The sequence below is a fragment of the Haliotis rubra genome, unplaced genomic scaffold (genome assembly GCF_003918875.1).
Source record: "Haliotis rubra isolate DU_JTF1 unplaced genomic scaffold, ASM391887v1 Scf1921, whole genome shotgun sequence".
NCBI lineage: Eukaryota > Metazoa > Mollusca > Gastropoda > Lepetellida > Haliotidae > Haliotis > Haliotis rubra.
Window position 1 is genome coordinate 20500 of NW_025765916.1, and position 27770 is coordinate 48269.

At 40.3% G+C, this 27770-nt stretch overlaps 1 protein-coding gene and 1 long non-coding RNA gene across 2 annotated transcripts; one reads left to right on the forward strand and one right to left on the reverse strand.

The window, feature by feature from the left end:
- Nucleotides 1-451: 451 nt before the first annotated feature.
- On the reverse strand, nt 452-25744 carry LOC124274631. Its single transcript, XR_006897988.1, has 3 exons — nt 25731-25744; nt 11876-11879; nt 452-842 (listed from the first exon to the last, which is right to left on the reverse strand). It is a non-coding gene; the product is annotated as an uncharacterized LOC124274631 (long non-coding RNA).
- On the forward strand, nt 9501-17789 carry LOC124274629. The gene is made up of 6 exons (XM_046709990.1): nt 9501-9519; nt 9841-10140; nt 14210-14524; nt 14740-14895; nt 16437-16518; nt 17319-17789. The coding sequence occupies exons 1-6, from the start codon at nt 9507-9509 to the stop codon at nt 17524-17526; spliced, it is 1074 nt and encodes a 357-aa protein (XP_046565946.1). The 5' UTR covers nt 9501-9506; the 3' UTR covers nt 17527-17789.
- Nucleotides 25745-27770: the final 2026 nt, after the last annotated feature.

The following is a 27770-nucleotide window of genomic DNA, read 5'->3' on the forward strand; positions in this document are numbered from 1 at the left end:
GAGTATTTTCGCATCTTGATCCAGTTCCAGATCAGTGTATGTAATGTCTTATTTTGCGTGACAGTAAGTACTACATTGTTTTAGCTACAGATACAGTATCAGTCACTACCACAGCCACGGTTGAGGTGACATCGAAGACAGCATCTGCTACAATGAAAATTGCTCTCATCACCACTCCTGTTGCAGGTAAATACAGTAATGCCATTTACATGTGTATCAAAGTAACTTTTGCAAAGGTTTTAGAGATTAATATAAGTTTGATGGGCACATATCAAGGTGTTTCATGCGTCAATGTGGCAATCCTTTGCCATCTGAAGAGTTCTCCATGATTGACACATGCTGCTCTTATTTTGAGAAACTTAAACAATACAGACACTAATTTCCTGATATATTGTAACAACGTCTTGCCCTTTTTCATTATCACAGAAAACATGACAGTTGGAATGACAACTCATATTCCATAGACTCCAGATGCTTCTGATGAAGATGGATTTATTCCAATCTGAACCAATGAATATCGTACATGTACTAGTATTATAGTTAACCGAAGTGCTTGTAGAATATGTGTATATTGAGTACAAACATTTTATTACAATGCACTTTTAACCTTTGTTGGAATCTATGCATTTGCTCTAAAACGAAAGATATTTCTCCACCAAATCTATTTATTTTCACATACCAGCAATGTCTAATTTACAATACAGTATTAGGGTTAGGGTTAAGAAAAAGGAATTATGGTACTGATGACCTGCTCTTGTTATGTGCTGAATAGGCAGAGATTTGCTAAAAAAATGTCTCAAATGAATCATTTTAAACTTACATGTCAGTTTCAGTCGGATTTGCTTTTTAATCACCAGTGATCCATTCTTATAACTCCCATTACTGTTTTGTCTTTTTGGTCATTGAGTATATTGGACATTAATGATTGTTACTCAACCGTTGTATACCATTCAGGCTTTATTCAACAGTGGTTGACAGGGATGATGATGATGACTTTAAGAGGAGGTCACCCATTTTGCTCTGGGGAGGTGGGGGTGGGGGTAATCAAAATATTAAACACAGGTACATGTCAGCAATTTTGTAAATGCCATTGCACATTTTACATGCTACTCTATAAAAATCACACAACCCCCTCACCAACGTCTAGGCATGATAAATGTTTAGAACATCATGACCACTATTAAGCCAAATATGACGTTGAGGTTTCATCACAACACTCGTTTCCCCACCCTCAAATATTACTTTCAACCCTTCCAAAGTTACTCCCAACCCCATTCCGGATTACTTCACATCCATCCAGCATTATTCATCACCCTTCCCGCAATACTCCTCTTCGCTCCATTATTACTCCCCACCCATCTATTACTCTCGTTACTCAATCTACATTGACATGATCACGAACATTCATTGGAATGGTTAGAATACAGAATATTCATCACGTGCTATTGTGTTGCAGGTGTAAAAATGATAAAGCTAACCGTTCTGCAGCTTCTCCTCACAACGGTGGCATTGACAGACCTCTGGAGCTCCACTCTCCCCACAATAGGACACCTAATGGTTTACGAAAGCATGATGGCAGCCAACATTATTTCATCATAGATCCAGCATTTGTGCCTGGAAATGGGGATGTGTCATTAAATTACAGACTCAAGAGGCAAAGAAGAAACCAGCCCCGAGTACAGGACGGATACTCTGTAGTATTGCCACATAGCTCTAGAATAAACATGAATGAAAACAACACACTTACGATCAAGCATCCGAAATGTACTCCGTTACCAGATAGCCTGACTGGTTCAAATGAAGATAAACATGTCGAGGACACTGAATCACCTGGAACAGGTGACCTGAAAGCTGACACTGATCAACTTGAATCGGTGGACAGTTTTCTGTTTGATCGGGGGAAACAGTACAAAATCCACGTGTCACATGATCGAAAACGATGTGTACTGTGGGGGACCTCCTACTACAAAGAACCATGATGTCAGTCCCGATGACGTCAACCAGGATGAAGAAAGCACGCCTGAAGATGACTTATATCATGGAGAAGAATATGTCAGAGTCAGTACTATTGAAGGGATGGTTGACAATGATATATATGAGAGTTCTGGGTATGACACTATAGTTGCAGATCAAAGTGGTGAATGTGAGGAAGTGTCTGTTTCAGCTACCCAAGATATCAATACAGCAGGATCAGCTAAGGAGGAGGTTGACATGATGTCTAATGACCTCTAGCACAGTTTCGTGTAAACCTTGTACGCTCATAACAGTTGATTATGTTCCTGATTCTATGTCGATGACCTCCCAGGCACAGATGTCAGGCATTACATGTAAACATATTATCTGCGGCATAAACCTTATGAATATTTGCAATCGATAAATAGCTATACCAAAGGATATATAGTACTCAAATATAGTACACAAATATATCACTTGAAAACCTTATATGAAAATTGCATGTGTCATTGTTCAAAACTGTCTTATGTATCCTTTATGCCCATATAAGGCTGTATTCACTCGGTATTAATATAATTCTGTCTTGTTTATGGCAGGACATCCTTCTGTGAGTGTAGGTATGATTGATTTTCCTGCATCAATTGAAGTGGGTTTAACAGTTCTGTATTTCAGTAATGACACAACGTGTCCAGTTATTGTGTTAGTGTTCGTAGATGCTTACAACATGAACGGGTGAAACCTGTATTGTGTAGACAAATACAGAAAAGCATTGGGTGCTGGGCGGTGTTCTGCACTGATCAGTGGATTCTGGACCTTCGTCACAAACCAGCAGTTTGTTACACATACACTTTACTGATTTTTTTAATGCTTTTCTGATCTTAGTATACAGGCCAAGATAAATCAGAAGCAGGTTTATTTGGTTTAGTCGAAGTTGAGAGGAAGCAGTAGCTAAACATGGCAATACCAAAGAAGTTATAGAGTAACTATGCTTCGGCTGGAAGTGTTGATTTTGAAAACCTTCAAACCTAACTAACTGATTTCGTACGATGAGTAATCTTGCTGCTAATGATGAAAATGCAGGAATATTACGCACGCACTTTGTATATATTCACTGACTTAAAATTAACATACTTATTTTCTCTTAATAAACTTAGTTATTGTATACTCTCACCAAAATAAAATAACTGATTACGTGTATGGGGATATTGTACATTGTGCAGAGAAATACATACTTGCTTTTCCCCTGTACGTTTATTTGTTGTGTAGAAATAAGAACGCGTCTTATATAGAATGTTTATTTGAGGAAATTTCATATCGGAACAAAGTCCATTTCCCAAGCACCTGATGCATTAGTACATTGCAGAAAAAGAAAGAACTGCAACACAGAAGCTCTACTGCAAATTGAAAGTTATAATGTAAATTATACATTTTAGTTTGTGCAGCAACTAGGTTCATTTCCATAATTCGTCCATTCCATTATGTCCTCTATTTTCCCCTTTTGCGTTTTATACTCACCGGCACCGGAAACACGTTACTGTACCTATATATACACTTGGTCACCATGCGAGCACCCTCTTGCTCCATCTCGCCATTGTTTTATCATCGTTACACGCCAACTGAATTATTATCATCCATTCAACCCATCCCCACGTTTCTTGATCTGGTATTGGTTCACCAGCATACTGACGACATGGCACAACGGTTGTACGGACGCACGAGATCTCGCACCGCCTCTGCCAGGAGAAATCAAAACAAAGTCCAGCCACATTTGAACCCAGAGGACAGCCATGATGACCCTGAAACCACTCAATCGGAACCTCGGCTCACAGGAACGGACCTGAGACAGAGATTGCAGAATATGGGATTCCAAATTCCTCAGTCGTGGAATTGGCGAACCATGCTGCAATTGTATGAAGAGAACTCCACTCCAGCTCCCGATGCCAGCACACATTCAAGGCGAGGGAGACAGCACCGAAGGTTATCCAGGACCCCTTCTTGTACCGTGACGTCATCGGACACGTACAACCCTCCGTCTGAAGAGCAGAACCCCTATGCAAGGGATCGTTGTGAAGCTAGACAGCCCACATCAGTACAGCAAACCATTACCCCGGACGAAGCTGCTCGCAGGGTGCGGCAAAACCTCAACATGCCAGAACTCGAGTTGCCAGTTAGGGAAGATCCACTGCGCATGAGCAGTTCGACAGTTCCGTCAGCTGAACAGGAAAGTACCGTGGCCGACTTGAGAAGGGAACTTGCGGAGTTGAGACGCATCGTCCATGACACAGCAGAACCCCGGAGATTCCCCACCCACGGACAGGAGTATCCCGTTGAAGGTATGGCCTCAGACAGTTTGCCGCATATTGATACAGTTCCCCCCTCAGATCATTAGAAAAATCAAAGAAGGAAAATATGTCAATCTAACGGTTCTGTTACTCCCCAATCAAGAACTAGGGGAGCCTCGTTCCGTTGACTTAAATGGCAGTTCAATATTCTTAAAAGACGACGCTCGAACAAGCCGTTCTCTAAAAATCTACGAATTCTTGGAGGCTTTTGATATTTACAAAATGATTTTCTGCGGTGACGATGTTGTGAAAATGCGCCAAATGGATCTTCATCAACAGACGTGTATTACCTTGGCAAAATATTATGGTGGGACTGCCCACTATGACTACCATAAACTCTTTGCGGCTAGAGTGGCTGCATATGCTGAACAGGACGTGCCCATTAACTGGGGAATCAGAGACGTTAATTTCTGGAATCTCGTCACTTCAGGAAAAAGAGCTAGGTCGTGTGACAAGTGCCAAACTGTCACTCACACAACAGAGATGTGCCCCCCAACCTGCCGAAGCTGGTTCCAAAGGTAGAGGTATCCCGTATGACACCGGGCTAAACAGAAGAAGAACTACAGATGTCAAAGGAAGGGATAGGGTGCCATTTGACAATGCAGGAATTTGCAGGATGCAGACGTGTCAACTGCATTTATTCTCACATGTGCCTCCAGTGTAAAGACACCAGACATGGGCTACGACAATGTAGATACAAGAAAGCTGCATGACTGGTCAGTGCCCCAATTTCCACTCAGACATCCCTTCCAGTTACACCTACGCTACCACCTATCAACGTTTCATTATTAGAAGACCTGCTGTCAGAACATCCGCATCAAGAATTCGTGTCCTATCTTATTAGTGGAGTAACACATGGTTTTCACCCAAAAATACAACCATGGCCTACTACCTCTCACGAGTGTACTAATAATCTTAGTGCCCACACACGGCCTCATGTTGTATCGAGACTCGTCAAGGGAGAAGTCATACAGGGGTATGTCCTTGGCCCCTTTGTTCAACCCCCTTTTCAGACATATCGGGTCAGCCCTCTCGGACTGGCTACAGGGAAATACACTAACAAGAAACGCTTGATCCTACATCTATCTGCCCCACATCGGTCTACTATTACACAAAGCATCAACGAGCTTATAGACAAGGACGCCTGCTCTTTAACTTACGTGAGGGTGGACCAAGCTATTTCCAGGATTAACCAATTGGGAAAAGGGGCATGGTCGGTAAGGTGGACATTACGGATGCCTTCAAACAACTTCCCCTGGCGAAGGCTGCACAGCCATTCTTCGGATTTAAATGGAACGGATTATACTTTTTCTACAACAGACTTGCTTGCGGCTGCAGATCCAGCCCTGTTATCTTTGATACACTCTCACAAGCCATCTGCTGGATTTTTCTCCATAAGCGCCAGGTACAGTTTGTTCTGCATTTGCTTGACGATTTCCTCACCATCGATCCACCAGAGTATCCAGCTACAAAAACCATGCATTCCCTCCTGGAATTATTTGATTCCCTAAAAATTCCACTTTCTCAACACAAATGTGTGGGCCCCGTGACAGAAATAGAATATTTAGGTGAAATTTTGAACTCACACAGTATGACTGCTCTTCTCCCCCAAGACAAGGTACATCGCATCCAAGAGTTCATAGCTTCATTCAGCCAATGGAAGAAATGTACAAAGAAAGAACTGTTGTCACTCCTAGGTCACCTGAATTATGCGGCTCGAGTGGTTTTACCCGGGCGTTCTTTTGTGTCTTACCTCATTCAGCTGTCTACCAGAGTGGCCGAACTCCATCATCATGTCACCATCTCACAAGCGTGTCGTACCGATCTGTACATGTGGGATCTGTTCTTGCAACAGTGGAATGGCCGGGTTTTTTTCCACGATGAGGACCTCACCCTTGCCCCCCATTTTCAACCGTTCACTGATGCCTCAGCTACCATAGGATATGGAGGATGTTACTACAATGCTTGGTTTGCCCAGTGATGGACTGATTTTAAACCAATCTTGCCCCCACAACGTTCTATTGCATTCCTGGAACTGTACCCCATTGTTGTGGCCACCATATTGTTGGGTAAACTTTGGAAATGTAAAAGAGTGACTTTCTTGTGTGACAACCAGGCTACAGTTGACATTATAAACAAGGGCCGATCCAAATGCCTAAGTATCATGGCACTGATGCGTACACTAACATGGTACTCAGCCACAGGTAATTTCATCGTTAGAGGTAGACATGTGCCAGGGAAGTCTAACAATGTTGCTGACTCTTTATCCCAGTTTCAGATGGACCGCTTCCGCCAACTATTACCAACAGCAGCCGGTTGCCACTACAGTGCCCAGACAGCTCCAGTGTAATGTGGACCTAAATCACAATCTCCAGCTTCTGTGGTCTGCAGCCGTAAAACCCAAGACACGAACAACTTATGCTACTGGTTTCCAGCGATACCTGGGATTCATGTTGCGGTTTAACCTTTTTTTCGACTTTCAACAACCCAAACGGCATGCCTCCAGTTTGTGAAGCCCACTGCTTTGGAACGCTTAATCATTAGCATGACACAGTGAAAACTTACTTGGCCGGCATCCGATTCAGCTATCTACAGGCCGGGATACACTCTCTGTTTGACGAGGCACATTTAGGATCCCTGAACAGGCTACAAGCCTTGTTGCGTGGATATAAAAGGTTGAAGACTCCAAACAGCAAAACTCGTCTCCCGATTACTTACAATATTCTTTGCAACATTGTTAGAAAGCTAAGATGTGGCGTGTTTAGTCCTTTTACCGACATGGTAATAGAATGTATGTGCATTGTGGCATTTTTTTTATTTCTCAGGTGTGGAGAGATCACTTGTGGTGTTACTTTCAACCCAGAGTATAACCTGTGTTTGCAAGACGTGACATTGGACTTCATACGGAGACGGTGCTCTATCAAGCTCAAAGCTTCGAAGACAGATCCCTTCCGCCTAGGTGTTACTGTGTCCTTGTTCGCATCTCATCAGGAAGCCTGTCCTCTCGTGGCCTTACATCGACTTGTTGCCACAAGACAGTTGTGCGGAGCTTTACCTTCAGATCCCTTGTTTGTTAGTGCTCCAAGATTCCATTTAGTAGAGATATGTTTCTGTGTCACTTGCGTGTTGTGCTCCGTCAAATTGGTCTAAATCCTTCCATGTACTCAGGCCATTCCTTTAGGATAGGCGCTGCTACTACAGCAGCTAAAGCACGGATCGAGGACCATCTCATTAAAACCCTGGGACGTTGGCAATCTGACTGTTTTACCAGATACATTCAGACCCCGGAAATTGTGCTGCGACAAGCACAGCAAGCCTTGTGTACTCATTAACACTGCCAGCTTAGCTATATGTATTCCTTACATCATATCACCTCGGTGCGGGGCAGTTCACCCTCAGCTGGCATGTAAATATTAGTATCCGTAACTTCACTCGTACATATGTATAATTAGTTTGTGTTTCTACATTATTTATATACCATACTGGATATTGTCACACCATTACTCCCTACTTAATGTGCTAATGTTCAGCATTTGCTTAACCATCTTAAGGTATTCACTTATCATCAATTGCATTCTGTCCCACTTAATCACGTACCGGTGCCTGCAATTTCACGTGGTTCTACTACATCATACCACCATTGTGCAGGGCATAACCCACAGCTTACCGGTCTCGTGTAAATAGTAGTATCCATCCTCTTACCTCATATATATGTATAAGTTGTTGTGTTATCTACATTGTTTTATGTACCAGGCCATGTATTGTCATACCATTACATCCTGCTTATTTTGCTCATGTCCAGCATCTTCATGCTTAACCTCAGTAGGAATTCCCTTACTATCCTCAATTCAATTCCGTCCCCTTAATCACTATTCCACCTTCTTGGGGGCTCTCGGTATAACCTCGTTTTGGGTATTCAGCCATTCCTCCTAGGAATCGGCTATGCCCCCAAGGCAGCTCTCACCAACATGCCCGGGCTTAACAACCAGGACACCTGCGCTACATTTTACGGGTTATCACCCATTAATAGCCGAGCCAGCCCTCTTCATATATATGTGCCAAAAAACAATAAATGTAAACTTTTACTCGTGTCATGTTTTCTGTTGTTGCACAAATACGCCCTATAATGATTGTTTGCCTTTAGGGAAAAACACAACAACGCTAAATGTTTATGGAAATTAATTCAGATCTTCGGTGATAATCATTGTGTTAACAAATGGTGACGCATGTTCATTGGGTGACATCTAAGCATTCACGCAGTGCGATCTTTAGTACTGCCTTAACTACGCATGTATTCCAGAAACAGTTTGTCTTCAATAGGTTTTCTTATTGGCATTTTAAAAAAAATGATTCAGAACTGTTTGAATAAATGAACTTTCTTTCCAAAGGGTAACCAGTCATTTGTATGCGAATCACACGCATTAATGGACACTTTGAAATTATTGAGAAATCTGCTTACCAGTTCATGTACATTTACCACATCAGATGAGTGTTTGGAACTTATTCAGGCTCAGGGGTGTCATATTTGTAAAGTATGACCGGAATTGTCTCCCTTGGGTAACAGACTAGCGCATGGCAAACAGCAATCCACGGAACGTATGCATATATAGCAGATATTTTTAACGCATATCTTTTCACTTCCCTGCCTTATTGCCTCCTTGGGTTGCATGGATTGCATGCAACTAGTATTGAATTTACAGCTACCTATGACATTACTCCCCACCTATCCAGCATACCTCACCACCCCTCAAGCATTACTCGCCCAAAACACTCCTGTTTTACTGCCCACCCTCTTTCAGACTTTCCTGTGGTAGTGGTTAACAAACCTTCGATCAATGGAACGTTTTCAATGAATATATTTCACTTCCCTGTCTAGCGGCTTCGTCGGGCGCATGCATTGTATGCAACTAGGATTGCATATACAGGTACCCATGACTGCTCTGAAATTACATATGGAGGCAATTTCACATCCTTGTCCATCAAACTCTTGTTTATGTTACTCCTGGAAATATCAGTTGACAATGCTATGTGCAGTATTTGCACGAATGTGTGACTTTCAGATCAGAGAAACAAGTTACTGAAACAAGAACAGATGTATCGAATAATGTAACATTTGGAACTGGATGTGTAGACTTCGAGGACGCTAAAAGGGCCATGAATATCAGACGAATATTTGTTGGGACAGTGTTCATAGCTTATGGGTATTACATCATGTCTGCATATGGTGAGTACACAAAATACACACGATATAACATTCTGAAATAGTGTATGTATGCAGTCACCATGTCGAACGTTATATATTTTCTGACAAAATTAGGGATTTTCTTTTTCAACTGTAGCTGATTCACGATAGAAGTAATGTCTTACCCCAGTAACGTAGAATTACGTTTGCATAATGTTAATGCGCGAGTCATTTCCAGAGATTATTTCTTTATCTCATCAAAGTAATAGGGTTTCATCTGCGATTGTATAAAATCTAAGAGTAATATCTTAGGTTGTATCATGCCAAGTGTGTTTGACTGAACGATTCATTTCATATTCAAAGGTGACACCAGAACGAGAAACAGATGTATAGAGGGATTGTCGAAAGTCTTTACAGTACAGCTTCATTGTTCTGTCGATGAGCGGATACATGTCGAGTACGAGGCGTATGGGGATGGAGATGCAGTGACATGTCGTCTGGCATCTGCTGAGTCGTGTAGTAAGAAACTCGCCAGCAGCCGGCATGGCCTGGTTGTCAACTGTAATGGGAAACAGTCATGTCGTGAAACCATGCAGGTACAGACCATCAACAACTGTAATATTACCGCTGCTGCTGCAGAAGTAAACTACAACTGTATTAAAGGTGAGACTTCAATATGGTATACCTAGTATCAAAGGTGATCATTGGAGAAACCTGTAGTAGATCTAGGTATAAACACTGATTTCTTTAATATCAGCCACTGAGTCCATTATAGACATATCATTGTAAATATTTACCACGAACGTCACAAACGAATGTGTAGATGTTGAATGCACAACCAGATGTCAACAGCAGTATCACCGATGCTTCTCAGTGCTGAAGTAAAGTACTACAATATCAAGGGTAACTTTGGTCGTTGACGGGGCATTACCTGACTGTCAGTAAGACACAACGTAGGAATGACGGTATGTCTTCCCCCATCAAGAGCAATCTCTTAGCGAAAAACGTGTGTCGCCAGTGGGCTTACGAATGTTATCTTCGGCGATATGAGCAAATCTTTATGAAATAAACAAGAAATATTTATTTACTAACAATTTCCCAATTTAAGAAATATTTGACGGGGCGCTGTCAGGCTTGAATATTATTGGCTGTCAAACTCTGAAACAGATATAAGTGAATGCGTCAATTGTAGATGTTATATAATCTAGAAACGTACTATCTGTCTCTGTCAGCCGTATGTTAACAATAGTTCGACTGATTGAAGAATTGATCAAATCCGATGGAGCCATTGTTTTATGGCTTACAGCCTGAAATTCATAATTGTAAATTATTCGCAATTCGCTTGTCAGAGATTACGACATGGCTATTTTTAATCTTTTTGTTACAAAGTTCATTAATACACACTGATGGGCCCACAGGTGATACCTGTATATAGTACCATGCTACGGAACCTTGTTTTAAATAATTGGACCATTCTCTTGTTGTGCTTCGTGACATTACAAAACAACACGCTCAAGTAATGTCGTACTGTCTTCATCATATACATAATCATCCGTGTTGTGTCATCGGATCCGTGAAGATCCAGGTTAGAATTAGATTATTATTCATAAGTTGGAAACAAAGGCACTTGCAAACAAGCAAGATCATCAAATGTTTTGAAATACAGTCATGTCTTGAAGCCATAGGTGTACAGCCTACTAGTATTAACCACTGCAATGTGACCAATGCTACTGCTGAAGTAGAGTACAACTGTATAAAAGGTAAGTCATCAGTTTAGTATTCCCATATCATGAGACAAAGTTAAGTAGATGCATAAACATCGATTTGTTTTAATGTCAGTCACAGATTCAATAATACAAACACATATCATTGTAAATATTTACGCCGAACTTCATAAATGATTAATAAGTACATGCTGAATGCACAGCCCGATAACAACTTGAACATCACTGATGCTGCTCAGTGCTGAAGTAAAGTACAACTGTATCAAAGCTGAGTTCTGTCGTTGAACGGGCATTAACTGACTGGACTGTCAGCAAAACACAACTTAGTAATGGAGGAATATCTTTACCCCCTTCGAACTACATTGCTCATACACTTTTTCAATGAAAAATGTGTGTCGCCAGCGGGCTTATGAATGTTATCTTCGGACACAGCGACATGAAAATATCTTTATAAAAGTAACCAGTAAATATTTATTTACAGATAATTTATCTATTTATACACGGTGATACCTTTGTTTCATTTTTTTACGTTTCATGTTATTTTCTGCATATGTTTGATTTGTCAGCTTTTCGTTCAAAGACACGAAAATTTAGAAAACATCCACTCGCTGAGGGCGCTGTTATCTCGTAAAAAGCAGAAATATGCTCGAGCTGGTCCTAGATGGAATACATACTTGCCTTGGAACATGCACATGCATTTCATAAGTCGAGGCGCCAAAGAACAAGGTGCACGTGTGAAAGACTGAAAGAACATATGTAACCTGGATCTCGCATGACCGATGGACTCGAGGTCGAACTAACCATTTCAGCGATTAGACATCAGGTCCTCGTGATCTAACGAATACTTAGTACTATCTCAAACTGACATTATCAACAAGGAACGCTTTAGATAATGTCAGTCAGTGATTCATTTACGCCTACATGTAGGCGTCAATATTTAAACCCAGTTGTCATTTTTATGCATTATGTTACATATTACGAATCATGGTACATTGCGTTTTCGATCAAGGTTTTGATTGTCACATTAAGTGGTTTAGTGCAGTGGCAAAGGGTGAAAATAGATACCTGTAGGACTAAAGCATGAAACTTTGCAAAGTGCTGGGAAATATCATGATAAAACATATGTTTGTGGTGGTGCCCGATGTTTTGGGCCCATTTTCCGAAAAATCCAAGATGGCGTCCAAGATGGCCACTAAAAATCAAAGATTTCCAATTCTAACACTAAATGACTTACCCCCGCTTACTTATCCAAGACGGCCACCAAAATTCAAAGTCCACCCAGAATGGTCGCCGACTATGACAAATTTTAAAACGTTGTTCGTGCTGTAAGCCACTCGTTTTAACAGACTCCATTAATACAGGTTGGGACACTTTTCCCCTTCCCCGTTGATGGTAGCATTGCGCCTCATGCATCTGCACACTACTGGAAGTACATACACATATTTACCCCGCTAAAAGTCAGGCAATAGGAACCGCCATGTCGTCGGTTTTGTTTACATCGGCATAAAGGTCAATTTATTTCATCAAATGCTTTTTGTCAAACATTCGTTTGGGCAAAGATTAACAGATAACTCATTCCTGAACACATACATGTACAGTAAATACAACCTGGTACCCATATAAAAGCCAATATGGAAAAGGAACCGCAATATCGCCGGTCTTGTTCACATCGGTATAAAGGTATAGTTATTATCTATTTTTTACAAGATCTAAACACGAATGGCAAACATACTTGGGAATCAGATGTAAGATGGTGGTTATTTAACTCTGGATTTTCTCATGTATGCATATCTCATGATGTGGGCAATGAATCTGTTTTATTGTTTAAATGAAGAGAATACTCACTGATATGTATCAACAAGAATGGCACAACTCTATATGCACTTCAAAATACTCATTATTCTAATGTTAAGTCACAGCTTGTACCAGAGCATGTGCCGTTTGAATGATTTCTTTTGGCTCAAATGAGTTGTTGTATATCGGCTTGCTAACTGGCGCAACGTGAGCTAGGTGGTTTCAGAGACAATGTCCTCGAATAATCAAAGCAATCGTATTAGGTCGAATTTTACGTTGGTTGAACGAAGTTTCACCATAAGCTCAATGTGGCAGTTATCAGTTTACAAAAGAATAAAAGATATATATATATATTTGCTATTATACTAACATATGTACAGCGCCGATATCCAGGTCAGCTGCTCAAAAGCGCTTTGTTTTTCTCCCTCGATCACTGGCATTCAATCTCAACGGCACGTCGTATCATCAATCTCAGCTCCCTGGGGATCATACAGCTCTTGCAGCCACTAGGCGCACCGAGTTAATATGGCTTTCCCATCCTTACGAGGTACCCATTCACAGCTGGGTGGACTGGGACACATAGTCACAGTATTTTGTCCAAGTTTACTGCACGTTGCTGTACCCGCAACTAGGTGTTTGCACGTATTCATGGGGACCATCTGGTCATCTACCAACGGATTCGTGGGTTCTTTTACGAGCACAGGGTTGTGTACTGTACACTAGGGGCTGTGACAACACTGAAAGAGTCTGCACACAAAATGACTCCAAGGTTTTAACACCCGGTCACAGGAGGGATCGATCCCGTCACCTCAAGCTCGCTCGATTACTAGCCTGGCGCCTTACACAGCTCGCCCACCACGCCCCCATATATGTTTAACGTCTTTGTTTACTTAGATAGTTCTACACTTGTACACTTTGAACAAAGTCTTTGAATGCGATGCTATATATGTGGATAAAAATGTCGTCCATCAGTTCACTGTCCCGTGTGTATGCAGACGTCGTGGCATCTGAGGAGTACTGATGTGGGGTGTCCAGAAAAAGATAACACGTACTTGTTTTATCAAAATTGTTTGAGTAGGTGTGGTTACTGGCATTTTGCATTTTACTCCTAATGGAATCAGTTTCGGATGATAAATAGATTTGGTATCGGAGGGAACAACAGTAAACAGTAAACACAACTATTATTACACTTGTCCCATGTACCTGTATTTCAGGTAGTATGAACATGTGTAGTCCAGTCACAACAACAGTAAACAGGTCGGTGTACCTCCATTCTCCCGGCTTCCCTGACAGTGTCGGTGTGAACAGAAGCTGTGTTGCTAGGGTCACAGGGCAGAATATAGAAGCAGCATTGGTGGAACAGCGGATGAGGTCGGGGACGCTTGACATCTCACGTGACGGGAGACAACTCTGGACAAACGTGAACGTGAACCAATACAACAAAGTATTACCGGATCTAGCTGCCGAAATAGTTATAGTCTACGATAACCATGATCAGGATGGATCAAATGTATGGATACGTGTTGCAGGTAGCAATCAATTAATACACTGATGCCAAAATCATATTTAGCATACAGTATTCACAGTAATGCATTTTGCGCCCTATTCCTCCTTAACTGAATTTCATATGGCCCTTCGTGGCTCTATTTTTTGTTAATTTCCCACCACATGCCGAAATCGTATCTCTTAACGATAAACATATAACGCGAACCTAGTGAATGCTGTAACAATAATTTGTTCAAAGATTCAGGTCAAATGAACGTAAAGATCAGCGGAGAAATACTGGATTCATCATCCACATCTACATCAACACAGCAGCCGCCACGTTCACAGAGTACATCCAGTCCAAGTACTTCGGATACACCAAGAACTGAAACAGCGGCACATTCTACATCTATTGGTGAGTGTATAGTGGCGTTGTATGGACCTCGCCATGCCTCAAACGTTTTCAGCTGCTTACAGAGATAATTACCCCCATACATGTATTTTTATTGTTTTTGCCTGTGTAAGTGTGAACATTACTGTAGGGCATGGTTCATTAACTTGTGTGGTCGACCGCTATTTGAGCATGTTTTCACTGCGGAGCATCATCAATGCATTATTTAAGGTACTTTAAATCTTCCTTGGAACTGCATCTGATAAAAAATTCTCAAATTGCAGCATCCTTTACGACAGTTACATCTACGAGTTGACAACCTACTCGTTCGACAGGGAATATAACAACACAGTGGACTTCAAAATCAACGATGGCATCAACAACATTTTCAACAACAGACACAAGTGAGTATACGCAATTACACCCATTTCTTCACAGTATGTACACACTATATTCGTCTATTGCTTGAAATTACACACAAACGTTGTGTGGCAGTTTAGTAGTTTAATGTCGATATAGTGAGAACTGCATCTGATCAAAAAGGTTTTAGTACAAACCACCACAACTGCATCCCTGTTGTAGACATTATTGGCTCCACCATATCCATATAATAATAGATGGTTTGTAATACATTCAGTCTTTGTGTTATAGGCGTGAACACAATCAAGCACCCAGTAGTACACTTTGCAACCCAGCTGAAGTACTTCTTGATCTCTTTATACTAATAAATAGGGCTGCTCAATATAACCGGATTACCGATATTTACTGATTCAGACATGAAATCGATACGTATTGCGATCCGCTGCTCGAAAACCGGTATTTCGACCTGCATTCGGAAAACATCGTAACACTCGAAAATCTTCGAATATATCCGTTTTTCACACTGGAAGTATAATTAAGTTCGGTTTGAAGTTGTGTTCTTAATTTTTGTTCAAATGTTTCGCAATGTTTTGGATGTGAATGTTTTAAATCTCAGGGTTTTTTTGAGAGTGGAGAAACCAGTTCAAACTAGTAACAACTGTGTTGATGTTATATTGTTCTTTTCCAAATCATGCATAGTGATTTTGTTGTGTTTTAACTTGTTCATTTGTAGTTTTGTGTTTCAAAACATTTCTTGCAATATATTGCAATACATATCGCAATATATGCATTCGCATCGCAATATATCGCAACATGAAAATTGTCTGCAATACCCAACCCTACGAATAAATCGGAAAAACAATGACATTGATTAACTATCTGGAAAATATAATATTTTGTATGGAAGTATAAGTCCAAAACATTCTCAACAAGAATCGTTTTGTGCAAACATACATACTGTTTGGTGTACACAGGATGAAACCCCACTACAGTATTACAATGTCAGAGAAGGAAAGCAATAGAGTAATTGAAAGGGGTATAGCATTAATGTTCTTTGCAGGGATAATCGAAGCCAACATCCAATGGCCACGAAACCAAGATTCTCCCAAATCATGATCGTTAATTTTAAACAGGAGCAGAGAACTGAAACATGCGGAAGCTGACGTCTTCAAGACTGCACTTATTTTCTGAACCTATTGTTTCAGGCAACATCTGGGATATTGTGATAGCCTTATCTGTGGTGTGTGGTATTCTGGTTCTCATCAATGTAGTCCTCGTCATATACTTGTAAGTACTTCATACTGTCTTAAATGCACATATCAAACACAGTGCCACTGCTATAAGGATAAAATGTATCTTTTAAACAAGAGAAGTATGACAACCAATTATTGAGAATTGCCGTTTTTTCGTGATAGAATCGATGCTATCACTGCATAGTAATTAATCAAGGTATATATAACATAATTATTAGTTAACGGGGAATCACCGACGGGTAGTTTACAGTAATTCTCCGATCACGAGGTACAACATGAGACCATGGAATGAGTTAACTTTAAACGAATCAGAAATATTGTGTCGGGGGACATGTGACATGTGCCTAGGCGTGGCAGGCTGGAACACTTTGAAAAGATATCGTAAGCACTAACAAAGTGGTGCAGGTTTGAAAGTCAGCAGAACGTTCGCTTCGCGATCGTTGTAGTTCCACGTTTGGTAAAGAGCTTGCCCTATCCTGTCCTATCCGAGTCACCTTGTAATGAAGAGAGGGACTGGGTAAATCTTTAATTATTATATGCGTTATGTTGATATAATTATTGTATGAATGCGCGCCAGAACATGAATGCAATATTGTTAGTTAGAAGTCCCGGTCGTCCGACCCTCATTCCTTGACGTAGCATCCCCCCAACGGACCAAGCGAATGTAGCTTGAGCTTACATCTCCCCCTGACAATGTGGACGGCCATGTCAATAGGTAACTGTTTACTGTCGCCCAATCGGCAGTTAGGACACCACTATGGTATTTTGGTTTACTTTCTGCTGTTGAACATAATATTATCAATTGTGTATATTGTCAAATGTTTATCACTGCAGCATGCTGGTGAAGCCATTCAGGAAGAAAAATAACACTTCACCGAAAACAGGAACGCCCGTTGGGCATGGTGAAACAAATGTCTACTATGGAATACAACGCAATACAAGCGACTCTGGTGACGAACACAACTACGTCCACATAACCAGCAGTGAAGGGCCTTTCTATGCTAACTTTGTCAGTGGAGATGATCCATATGTTAACACCTAGAACTTAGTGCTACTCAGTCGTAGATATAGTAACATAAATCATTATGTTCCTGTATAGTCACGTTGAAATCAATCAACGTTCTTTATGAAAGGCGTTAGCGAATATGTGCTTATAAAGTCTATATTCTAAACGTTTCTTTGTGCACTATTGCTGTAAACGGTGAAAATATGTTTCATATTACACATTATGCTTGACAGTATTCAGATCCTAATTAGTCGTTACCTTCCTTTATTAAAGTCTCATTTATCACCTGATCAGTCACATGCTTGATACATTTCTCCCAGATACAGTAAGATTGTCGAATTGTTTGTCTACCGATTATAGAGAAACGGCTACTTTGGGTAGTTTTCAAAAACAGATTAATGCAATATATAACAAACTTTATGGATAACAACTTCTTTTTATTCGTGAGTGCGACGTTTCGATACAGATTCTTGTACCGTTGTCAAGCATAATGGAACATGAAGAAGGGGGAAGTGTATATATACTGGATGTAATAATGTAACAAAGAAATCAACATAATTAACATAATTGGCTAGGCAGAAAGTTTATGAAGCCAGAGAGTAGACAAAGGACAGGAGTGGAAGCCAATGACGTACAAATAATAATGAGATGTTTATACAGCAGAGTTTATACAGTAGATTGGGCTTGGTGGATGAGTGCATCATAAGCGGATGGAAAGTTATATATTGTACTTCCCAACTTCTAAAAATGTCACTCAAAGAAACAGATTAATGGGTCAAATAATAATAATAGTCAAAATTACTTCAATTTAAGCTTTGGAACAAGATTCTTTTAGATTATCCATTCACGCCTCAGGCTCGGTTGCAGCGATTTAAACGCACATAAATATCAACGATTTATATCTTCAAATCCCTCTTGTTCTTGTGGCTACTGTTACGAAGATCCAATTCACTATTTCTTTTCGTGCGTTAATTACAATGACACAAGACATAAAATGCACTTCTATACTAAAGGATATGACATCAAATCAATACTATACGGCTACTCTTATGGATCTGCTAAAGGTAATCTTGAATTATTAGAATCTATCCATTCTTTCATTGTACTGTCAGGCAGATTTGTGTTGTAATATAAAAACGAAATTGCACTTACTATTAAGTATTTTCCGACACTAATGGTCCTAACGTTAAAAGCGGCTATGTTACAGTTTATGATTGTTACATTTCCAGAAAGCTATTGTTTATCGTTTGTTAATATCATGTTTTTCTCCGTACGATCATTATATCTATAATATATCTGTATTCCGGAGCGGTATTCATATAAGCACCATACTGCTTGTTTACCAATCCGGTTCCTCTTTTGGAAATAAATATGTTTAAACCATATAAATGCGAAATTTCAATGCATGTAGTTTATCTGCTTCACTACTCATGATTCATCCTTTTCCATCATCCATACGTTTAGTTATTAATTCAACTAAATGAACCGTTTTAAGAACAGATAGTCGCTAACAGCGCTAATTTCAAATATGTCTTATTAAAACAAGTATCATGTGGACAAGTCCTGTTACTTTGACATGAAACATGCGGCTTGTCACTGTTGATGATGACGAAATGTTCTATCTAAATGCATAAATTCTGTGGAAGTAATAACTACACAGATCACGTCTTGTGGTTAATTTGTTTCAAAATTTGGTTATTTGTCATTCAAGAAGTAGTTTATGCTGAAACGTAGCTGGTCATACACAGAGTTTTGAACTTAGAAACAAGATCCAAACTACATGGTCTTGATGGCAGGGTTCGTAGCCATGGTGAAGTAGGTAGTAAGGTCATCTGGATTCTTTGTGTCGGGGTCTAAACAAAAATAACACGTACAGCACTTAGACAAAAGGTTTTCCCGGAATGACATAAGATGTTCATACTTATCAGGGAAATTACATAATTCACACAGTTGCGCCAATAGTGTTCCGATTCGTAACACTGTACCTATTTACAACATGAAGGTTGCTACATGCATATCAGGTGCCGCTATTCAGATATAGTGCACGTGCAGCCAATAATCCACCAGTCGTGGACAATAATAATAAATACAGTTGCTTTGTTTTACATTAATATGTAAATAAACATTCCTGGTATGATAACCCGAATAGTGCTTTGTCCTTACTTTGTATCATGATTTTCCTGTAAATATCACGACGAGGTAAATAGCGATTTTATCACTCAATATGGGCCAGTCAGTATCAGCATTTCCCAACTGTTTTGTATAGAATGAGTGAGTGAGTGAGTTTAGCTTTATGCCGCACCCAGCATTATTCCAGCTATATGGCGGCGGTCTGTAAATAATCCAGTCTTGACCTGACAATTTGTATGGTTAGGTCCCATGCTGCCTACAGTTCCAAACTGCCTACAACCCAAACTGCCAACAAAAAACATTGTAGGCAGCGTGGGAAAAGATTTTTTGCCCTGTAGAATAATGGAACAGCCCGAGTATCAATGAAGAAGGGGAGCTTCGTTTGGAGTAAGGGATAATTAGGGGGATTATATTAGTATATATCTGTGCATCTACTCATGTGTATAGTATGTTTTTTTTTGAGTCTTCTCATCCAATAAAGACAACAAGACAAGTACAATGATATTGTTTTATTTTGTTTTGGGAAGCAGTTAGCATGCTCATATTGTAACCTCCAAAGCAGGATTAACTTCTTTATCAAGTTGGGTAGGCTTGTTTTAACTATGTTGTTACAGGCTTTGTCTGTCTTTGTCAGATTATGTCGAAAAACATGGTAAGGACTAAATTGTTGAGAAGATCTATTCTTCTCAGTTAATTAAACTCCTAATAAATTAGAAGGGGAACCAACTGCACCCATCACACAATGGCAAATGTTCAACGCGTTCAATTCATCAATTCAAGCAGGAGGGCAGCAAGTTTTCTTTGCTGGGTACCGATATCGCCTCAACGTCAGACGACAGACCACAACACATTGGAAGTGTGTACCTTCTGAATGCAAAGGCCGCTGTTCTACTACCGGAGACTTCATGAATTCAACAACACCGCACAACCATGTCCCAGTGGAATCTGAAGATGAGATTCGACTCCCTTAGCAGACTGCGTCAGCGTGTACAGGAGGACGTCACATCCATTCTGCAGGTGTACGATGAAGAGTTGTCCGAGGTTGCTGGCCCAGCGTCTGTACGATCGTTCTCGAGTGAACTTGCGCCTAGTGAAATCCACATAGACTTTGAGGTGTCAGCCATCAGGGCAGTGAAGGAAATCTATGATGATTGTGAAGTGCGTGGATGCTTCTTCCACTTCACTCAGGCTGTGTGGCGAAATGTGGCCCAGAAAGGACTGGCAAACGACTACAAGGACATCCCACAGGTGCAGACCCATGTCAGGAGAGCAGCTGCCCTTCCACTACTTCCACGGGACATGGTGCAGGGCACTTGGATCGCTGCCATGGACGAAGGCCCAGAGACAGAGAAGGTCAGGAACTTCAACGACTACGTCACGAGTACATGGGTGGACTATGAGGCACGTTTTCCGGTATGGATCTGGACGCAGTATGAAAAAATTGGCCCGCGGACTAACAACCACCTTGAGGGGTGACACCTGAAGCTAAAAAACCTTATCGCCAAAGCCCACCCAGACATCTACCTCTTCATCTGCAACATCAAGAAAATCGAAGCCGTAGACAAAGCTAAACGTGGTCAGCTCGACTGTGGTGCCCTTCCCAAGTCACGCAAGCGTGTTTACAGAGAGCTCGATGTGAGACTTCTGACACTGAAGGAACACCTCCAGAGCGGCAGACAAACGCCTTTTCAGTACCTTGATGCTGCTGGACATCTCATCAAGTTTGCAAAGTGATTGTCAGTTGTGTGTGAAAAGACTGTAAAACCACTGAAAGACTGTAAAACCTATCAGTTTTTCATGATAAATCCATGTCTCCATGTAAAGTCTGAGAATTCTCAGAATGAATAGAGATGTCCTACCAACCAACACTTGTCATTTTTTTAAACTTCTGTAGGCAGAGTGGGAAGACACCATAGAATTAACAACCTAAATAGTCAAGTTCATTTTAGCAGGGGTAGAACAGGTCGGATCGGTGTATTCACTTGCTGATCACTGGACCGTATCATTTTGTTTTAACCTGTAGGCAGTAGGGGAATACACCATTTGTATACAATAAATGTTCTATGGAAGTAAAATCTAGGCAGTTAAACTTAGTAGTGGCAAAGTAATAGTGTCTACACAAACCTGGTGATTCGTAATGTTGGCATTTTCATTCCTTTGGAACTGTTTTAAACTCGACAGTCTCCCAATCAGACATCAAATGTTCCCCACATGGGTACAATACGTGAAGACCGTTTCTGGTGTCCCCCGCTGGAATATTGCTAAACGTGGCGTAAAACCGCACCCACTCACACATTCAAAATGTTCACCAATAACAATCATTCCGTTCAAACATCATAATGGTTCACGAACGCATGATGGCAGCCAACATTATTTCATCATAGATCCAACATTTGTGCCTTGAAATGAGGATTTGTCATTAAATGCAGATTCAAGAGGCAAATAACGAACCAGCGCTCCGAATACAGGACGGGTTCACTACAGTCTTGTCACGTAGCTCCAGATTAAACATGAATGATAACAACACATTTACGATGAAGCAACCGAAATATATTCAGTCCCCAGATAGCCTGACTGGTTCAAATGAAGATAAAGATGTCGAGAACACTGATTCCCCTGGAGCAGGTGACCTGAAAGCTGAAACTGATCAACTTTAATCGATGGACATGTTTCTCTTTGATCGTGGAAACACTACAAAATTAACAAGTCATATGACCGAAAACGATGTATACAGTGGGGCAATACCTACTACGGAGAACCACGATGTCAGTACAGATGACGGCAACCAGGATGAAGAAAGCACGCCAGAGGATGACTTGTTTCATGGAGAAGATGTCAGGGGCGATACGGTTGAAGGGATGGTTGACAATGATATATATGAGAGTTCTGGATATGACACTACAGTTGCAGAGCAGATTGGTGAATGTGAGGATGTGTCTGTTTCAGCTACCCAAGATATCAGTACAGCAGTATCAGCTAAGGAGGAGGTTGGCATGTTGCCTAATGACCTCTACCACAGTTTCGTGTAAACAGTGCTTGCTCATTGCAGTTGATTATGCTTCCTTTCTGTGTCTGTCGATGACAATCCAGCCATCGCTGATGAGTTTGCTAACATCTTATGATGTCATATGGAGTTGTAATACATTACCTGTAAACGTATTATATCTGTTTTTTACATTTGTGTAAATCTACAGTTACGATTGGTTTGGTTTGGTTGTTGTTTAACGCCGCACTCAACGGTATTCCAGCTATATGAATAATATAAAAAATGCTCGAATAAATGCCCGAGTCTGGACCAGACAATCCAGTTATCAACAGCATGAACATCGTTCTACGCAATTCGGATACGATGACATGTATCAACCAAGTCAGCGAGCCTGACTACCCAACCCAGTTAGTCGCCTCTTACGACAACATGGGTTGCAGAAGACCAATTCGAACCCCGGAGCTTCACGCGTCCGTCATTTACGAGCTTTGTGACCATCACGGACACTGACTGGTATATGCAAGAACATTATGTAGAACATATATCTACAACTGTGATTATTACCTTTAAGATAAATTTGACTATCTGTTTAATCAATAGTCAAAGCATACCAAACCACGTAGGCGGATTTGCGTTCGTACACGCTATCATATCTATCACGTGACATACTACACGGGTGGAACGAATGACCTTGACCTTAGATTGAATGTGTCAGCCAAACGGCTGATCGCTTCGAAATTTTAGAGTTGGCGTATGCAGTTATGAGTATAAACAGAGTAATAAAATTGTTGTCATAATTTCTTATTTGTTTGGTTCAATAAATATATCCAAAAAGTAAAATGTTTCTGTATTCCACTTGTCGTTCAACAAAACCTCAAATTCGATAATTCTTATCATGGTTGGTTGGTTTTATAGTTTTAGTGCGACGTGGGCCAATAAGAGGCCTATTTGCGCCCAACACATTGACTTGATTTAATAAACAATAATTGGTAATTTCATCGCCAAAAGGAATCGTTTAGTTAAGATAAAAGAAACGACAACACTATAAATTTGGATAGATGTATACGTGTATCGAATAATCTCTGCTTTGTGTTACGGATTAAAAAAAGTAATCACTTCCATTTCTGAAACATGAAATACTCATTCATTAAAAAACAGAAGGTTCAGATGACAGAGTGTTAAAATGATTTAAAACCACAGAACTAAATCTGTCCAAGCCATTCGAGAGCCTGTCTAGATTACATCATATTTTCCAGATGACGAGACAAAAAATTCTGATCATAAAGTTATCATAAGTTGTGTCCCTTTATGACCGTTCAGGAAAAATCAGCTTTGCCTCTCATTCTGCCGATGATTGAATATTGTTGTTTAAAGTTAAGCTAAATAAAAAAGATCCTAAGGGTAATGAATACGTCACACGGTGTTTTGAAAGGATGTACAGGACTGTAGGACCCTGGTAAATTCCGTCTTTCCTTCGACTGCGCCTCAAGGGATACGGAATTTACAATGGTCTTACAGTCTCGTACACCTTTTCAAAACACCGTGTAAATAATAGTGTAGGTTTGACTGAGTGTTCTATGTGAATGAAGTGTTCTACATTGACCAGCGTTGTGTTGAAGAGTACCTTACCCCAGTACAACCTGATGCATGTATGCTTTGTTGTTCAAACAGTAGTTTCCATGCTTTTAAGGATCTTAGTATACAGGTCTAGATATATTGGAAGTAGGCTTGTTTCGTTTAGCATTAGTTTGCCGGTGTATGAAGAACTATTTCTGGACCATGGCATACGGTGTTACCCAGGAAACTCTGAGATGACTGGCTTCGTCTAAGAAATGAAGGGATTCTATAACATAGACGCTTTCAACAATGTGTGATTACGTAAATGATGGTTAGCGTGAATGTCAACCTTACAGTTTATGAAGACTTCAACAACCGTACTCATTGATTTCGTACGAATCTATAAACATGTATATTTGTCACGAAAATGCTGGAATATTAGGGAAAGCTGTTCATGAACATGAACATTTTCTCTATTCACTGTATTCTCTCACCAAATGCAAAATATATGTATGTGGATCTTGCTGCCTGTGATCTTGTAATAAACATTTTCTCCATGTACATTATTGATATCTATGCAACAGGAAGACGTCATATGTAGAACATCAGAACATTGAACCCTTTTCTGGAAGCTGATGCATATGATACATATACCGTGCTTATTTCACGCATAATGCAACAATGAAAGGATGAAAGAATTGCCAAACAAGACCCCAACGACAATATACATATTACATAGCCTACAAAATCAGTCTCGGTTCGAAAACACTTACACCAGCGCTTCATATATATGTAGATGCAATTCACACTTCCGATGCTAGCTGGTGTGTTAAGCAATGACGACCCAGCTACTGAACATCAACCCTTCTTTTAGTGCAGTCGGGATTACCACCTTAGTTACACATGCATCTCAACTGTCATTGCCATTTTGTCACAATAAGTGAATCATCGCTGGTTGATGAAGTGCAGGTTAGATCTTTGCAAATCCGACTCCAGTGGGTGAATCTACATTAATCATTGAGTAAGCCAGCCAGACATTTGTGATCCGTGTTGAGTAAAAAACTCTTTTTCTGTTAACAATCTAAATGCATTCCAGTTTCCTATTATTATTTAAACTTCAAGTTTTAGCTAAAAAGTAAACAAAGATCATCGTGATACACAACAACATATAATATAGCGCTTATTACAGACTGGCAAAGTCATATTCAGTCGGAATACAGGTTGAGACACCTAGAGAAAGATTATCATATAAATTACGATAACGTGTTCTTTTGCGTCTGTGAAAACATTTGCTCTGTTATCGTATACAGAATATTCCTGTATATAAGTTTTTCATCTGCCGTGGTGATGTACTTTAGTGACGGAAGGGGTTTGAATTATATTGCATTGTAAGGATGAAAGTGAAGCAGATAATTAGTAAACATAGATTTGGCTTGATGTTTCATACTTGCACACGTAGGATCACAAGCATCAATTCATACCATTTTACTTCAAAATGCATATGAAACGTCTCGCTTGTTGTCAGTGTTATATCATATGATCGTATTACAACCCATAATCTACACACTTCAATCGGTGCATCACGTGACAATTCTTTCAGATAGTGTTAAGCACAGGGACACACACACACACACACACACACACATATACACATATATAAACAAGCACACGTACGTAAGATATAAGATATGTTTCTTGTCTTTTACGTGTCATACTTAACATGGCGCAGACATTTCTAATGTTTCAAAAGCAGTATACCTTTGATAATATTTGTAAGCAGATTTGTATGATAATGGTTAAATATACATTGAACTCCTTAATTTCAGAAAGCAGCATTATCAGTCGTAACTTTACCCCCACCGGATCTCATTTTCCTGTCATGATCATGTTCTTCCGAATTTCCTAATTTTGTGTACGTACCTAAGTACACAACGTTAACAAACGATGATTCGCATGATCTATGTATACTACCCATCAAACCTTTAGGCTCACTAATGTAAATGTAGCCACTTACGTCGGTCAACTGTTCTAAACTAGATATTGCAAAATATTCCATACTGTTTATAGGTACACATGAACTGATGCAGTGTAAAACACATTTGTAAAGTTGAAAAGATTATTGTCATGAGTTCGATAAACGATGAAACTCAATGAATATTGGCGAATTCTCAACAAAACTTTACACCAAAACGTAGCTGTTGATATGCACGATATTGGCACATACACAATATTGGCACATGCACGATATTGGCACATGCTTTTCAGCAATTTGATGCAATTCATCTGCATAAGGTTTGCAGTTGGCTCACCCAATTCAGTAGAGAAATTCATCTTCGATGTAACCATGTACACACACACACACACACACACACACACACACACACACGCACGCACACGCACGCACGCACGCACGCACGCTCACACACAAACACACGCACACACATAAAACATATAGTAAGTGCTTTAAGTGAGTCCTAACTTTTGATGGGTGGTATTCATGAACAGTGTACATTCAGTCAGTGTCACAGGAATCCTTACAACATTAACGGATTTTACACGTATGCCAAAAAGTTTTCCCGATTATATATTTGCATTTTGATTTCAAAGGAAACTCTCATCAGAAATTATTGAGAATTTTGACCATCATTATTTACCACATGCAGGTGGAACGCATTCGAACTTTCGTTCAAGAGAGATAATGCTGTGTGTCATAGTTTGTAAAGAAAGTCCAGACCTGCCACCTTGGCAAACAAGTTAAGAGACGGCAAACAAGATCACACTGGAAATATGGGCGCACTGGTAGGAATCAGATCAGCACAGGTCATAACGGAGTGAACTGACATTCAAGTATGAAATGTGTACCTTTAACTTTGAGTGGCATTTTAGAAGCTGGGAAGTATAATATACCTGCTACACAACGGTACAAGCATCTGTATCGAAACATCGCACTCACGAAATAGGGGAAATGTTATCCATATAGTTTGTCGCCTGTGTTGATTTGTTGATCTAGCAGAAAAACGTAGACCAAAGGTACAGAAAAAGTGCCGGCATCGACTCTAAATTACAGGTGTGGTCAGACTATAGATATACAAAATTATGAATGCATACGAATCCGATGTAACTCCGAGATTGTGATATAATCAAGGACCTGACGCGTTTATGACGACATCAGCCACTAATGTATCTGGCACAGACACGGTTATTTCCAGGTAGCGTGATATAGGCCAGGTAGATAGAAGGTATGTACAGTTGTAAGCTCTGTAGCATCGATAGTTTGACGAATCACGCATACATTGTAACTATTCTTGTTGACCGTTGTTTACAATATCGATCAAATAATATCCAGCATTACTCGCCAGAACTCCAGGATTTCTCCCCACTCCTCCAATATTACTCCCCTGCCTCAAGGATTAGTCTCCACTCCTGAAGGATTACTCAACAAAGCCCAACCCACCCCACAGGATTACTCCCCACCCGCCATGATAACTCTCCATCTCTCCAGCAGTAACCCCACCCCACCAGGATAACTCATGACACTCTCTACCAACACTTTCACGAAGTTGTGGCTAACAAACCACTCGCACTTGATACATATAAAACAGCAGTT

Bases quoted from the DNA above. Each gene is read 5' to 3' on its own strand.
- LOC124274629 (XM_046709990.1), top strand. The intron at 10,141-14,209 runs GTGAGACTTCAA...CCTGTATTTCAG, and splicing joins AAACTACAACTGTATTAAAG to GTAGTATGAACATGTGTAGT. The intron at 16,519-17,318 runs GTAAGTACTTCA...TTATCACTGCAG, and splicing joins GTAGTCCTCGTCATATACTT to CATGCTGGTGAAGCCATTCA.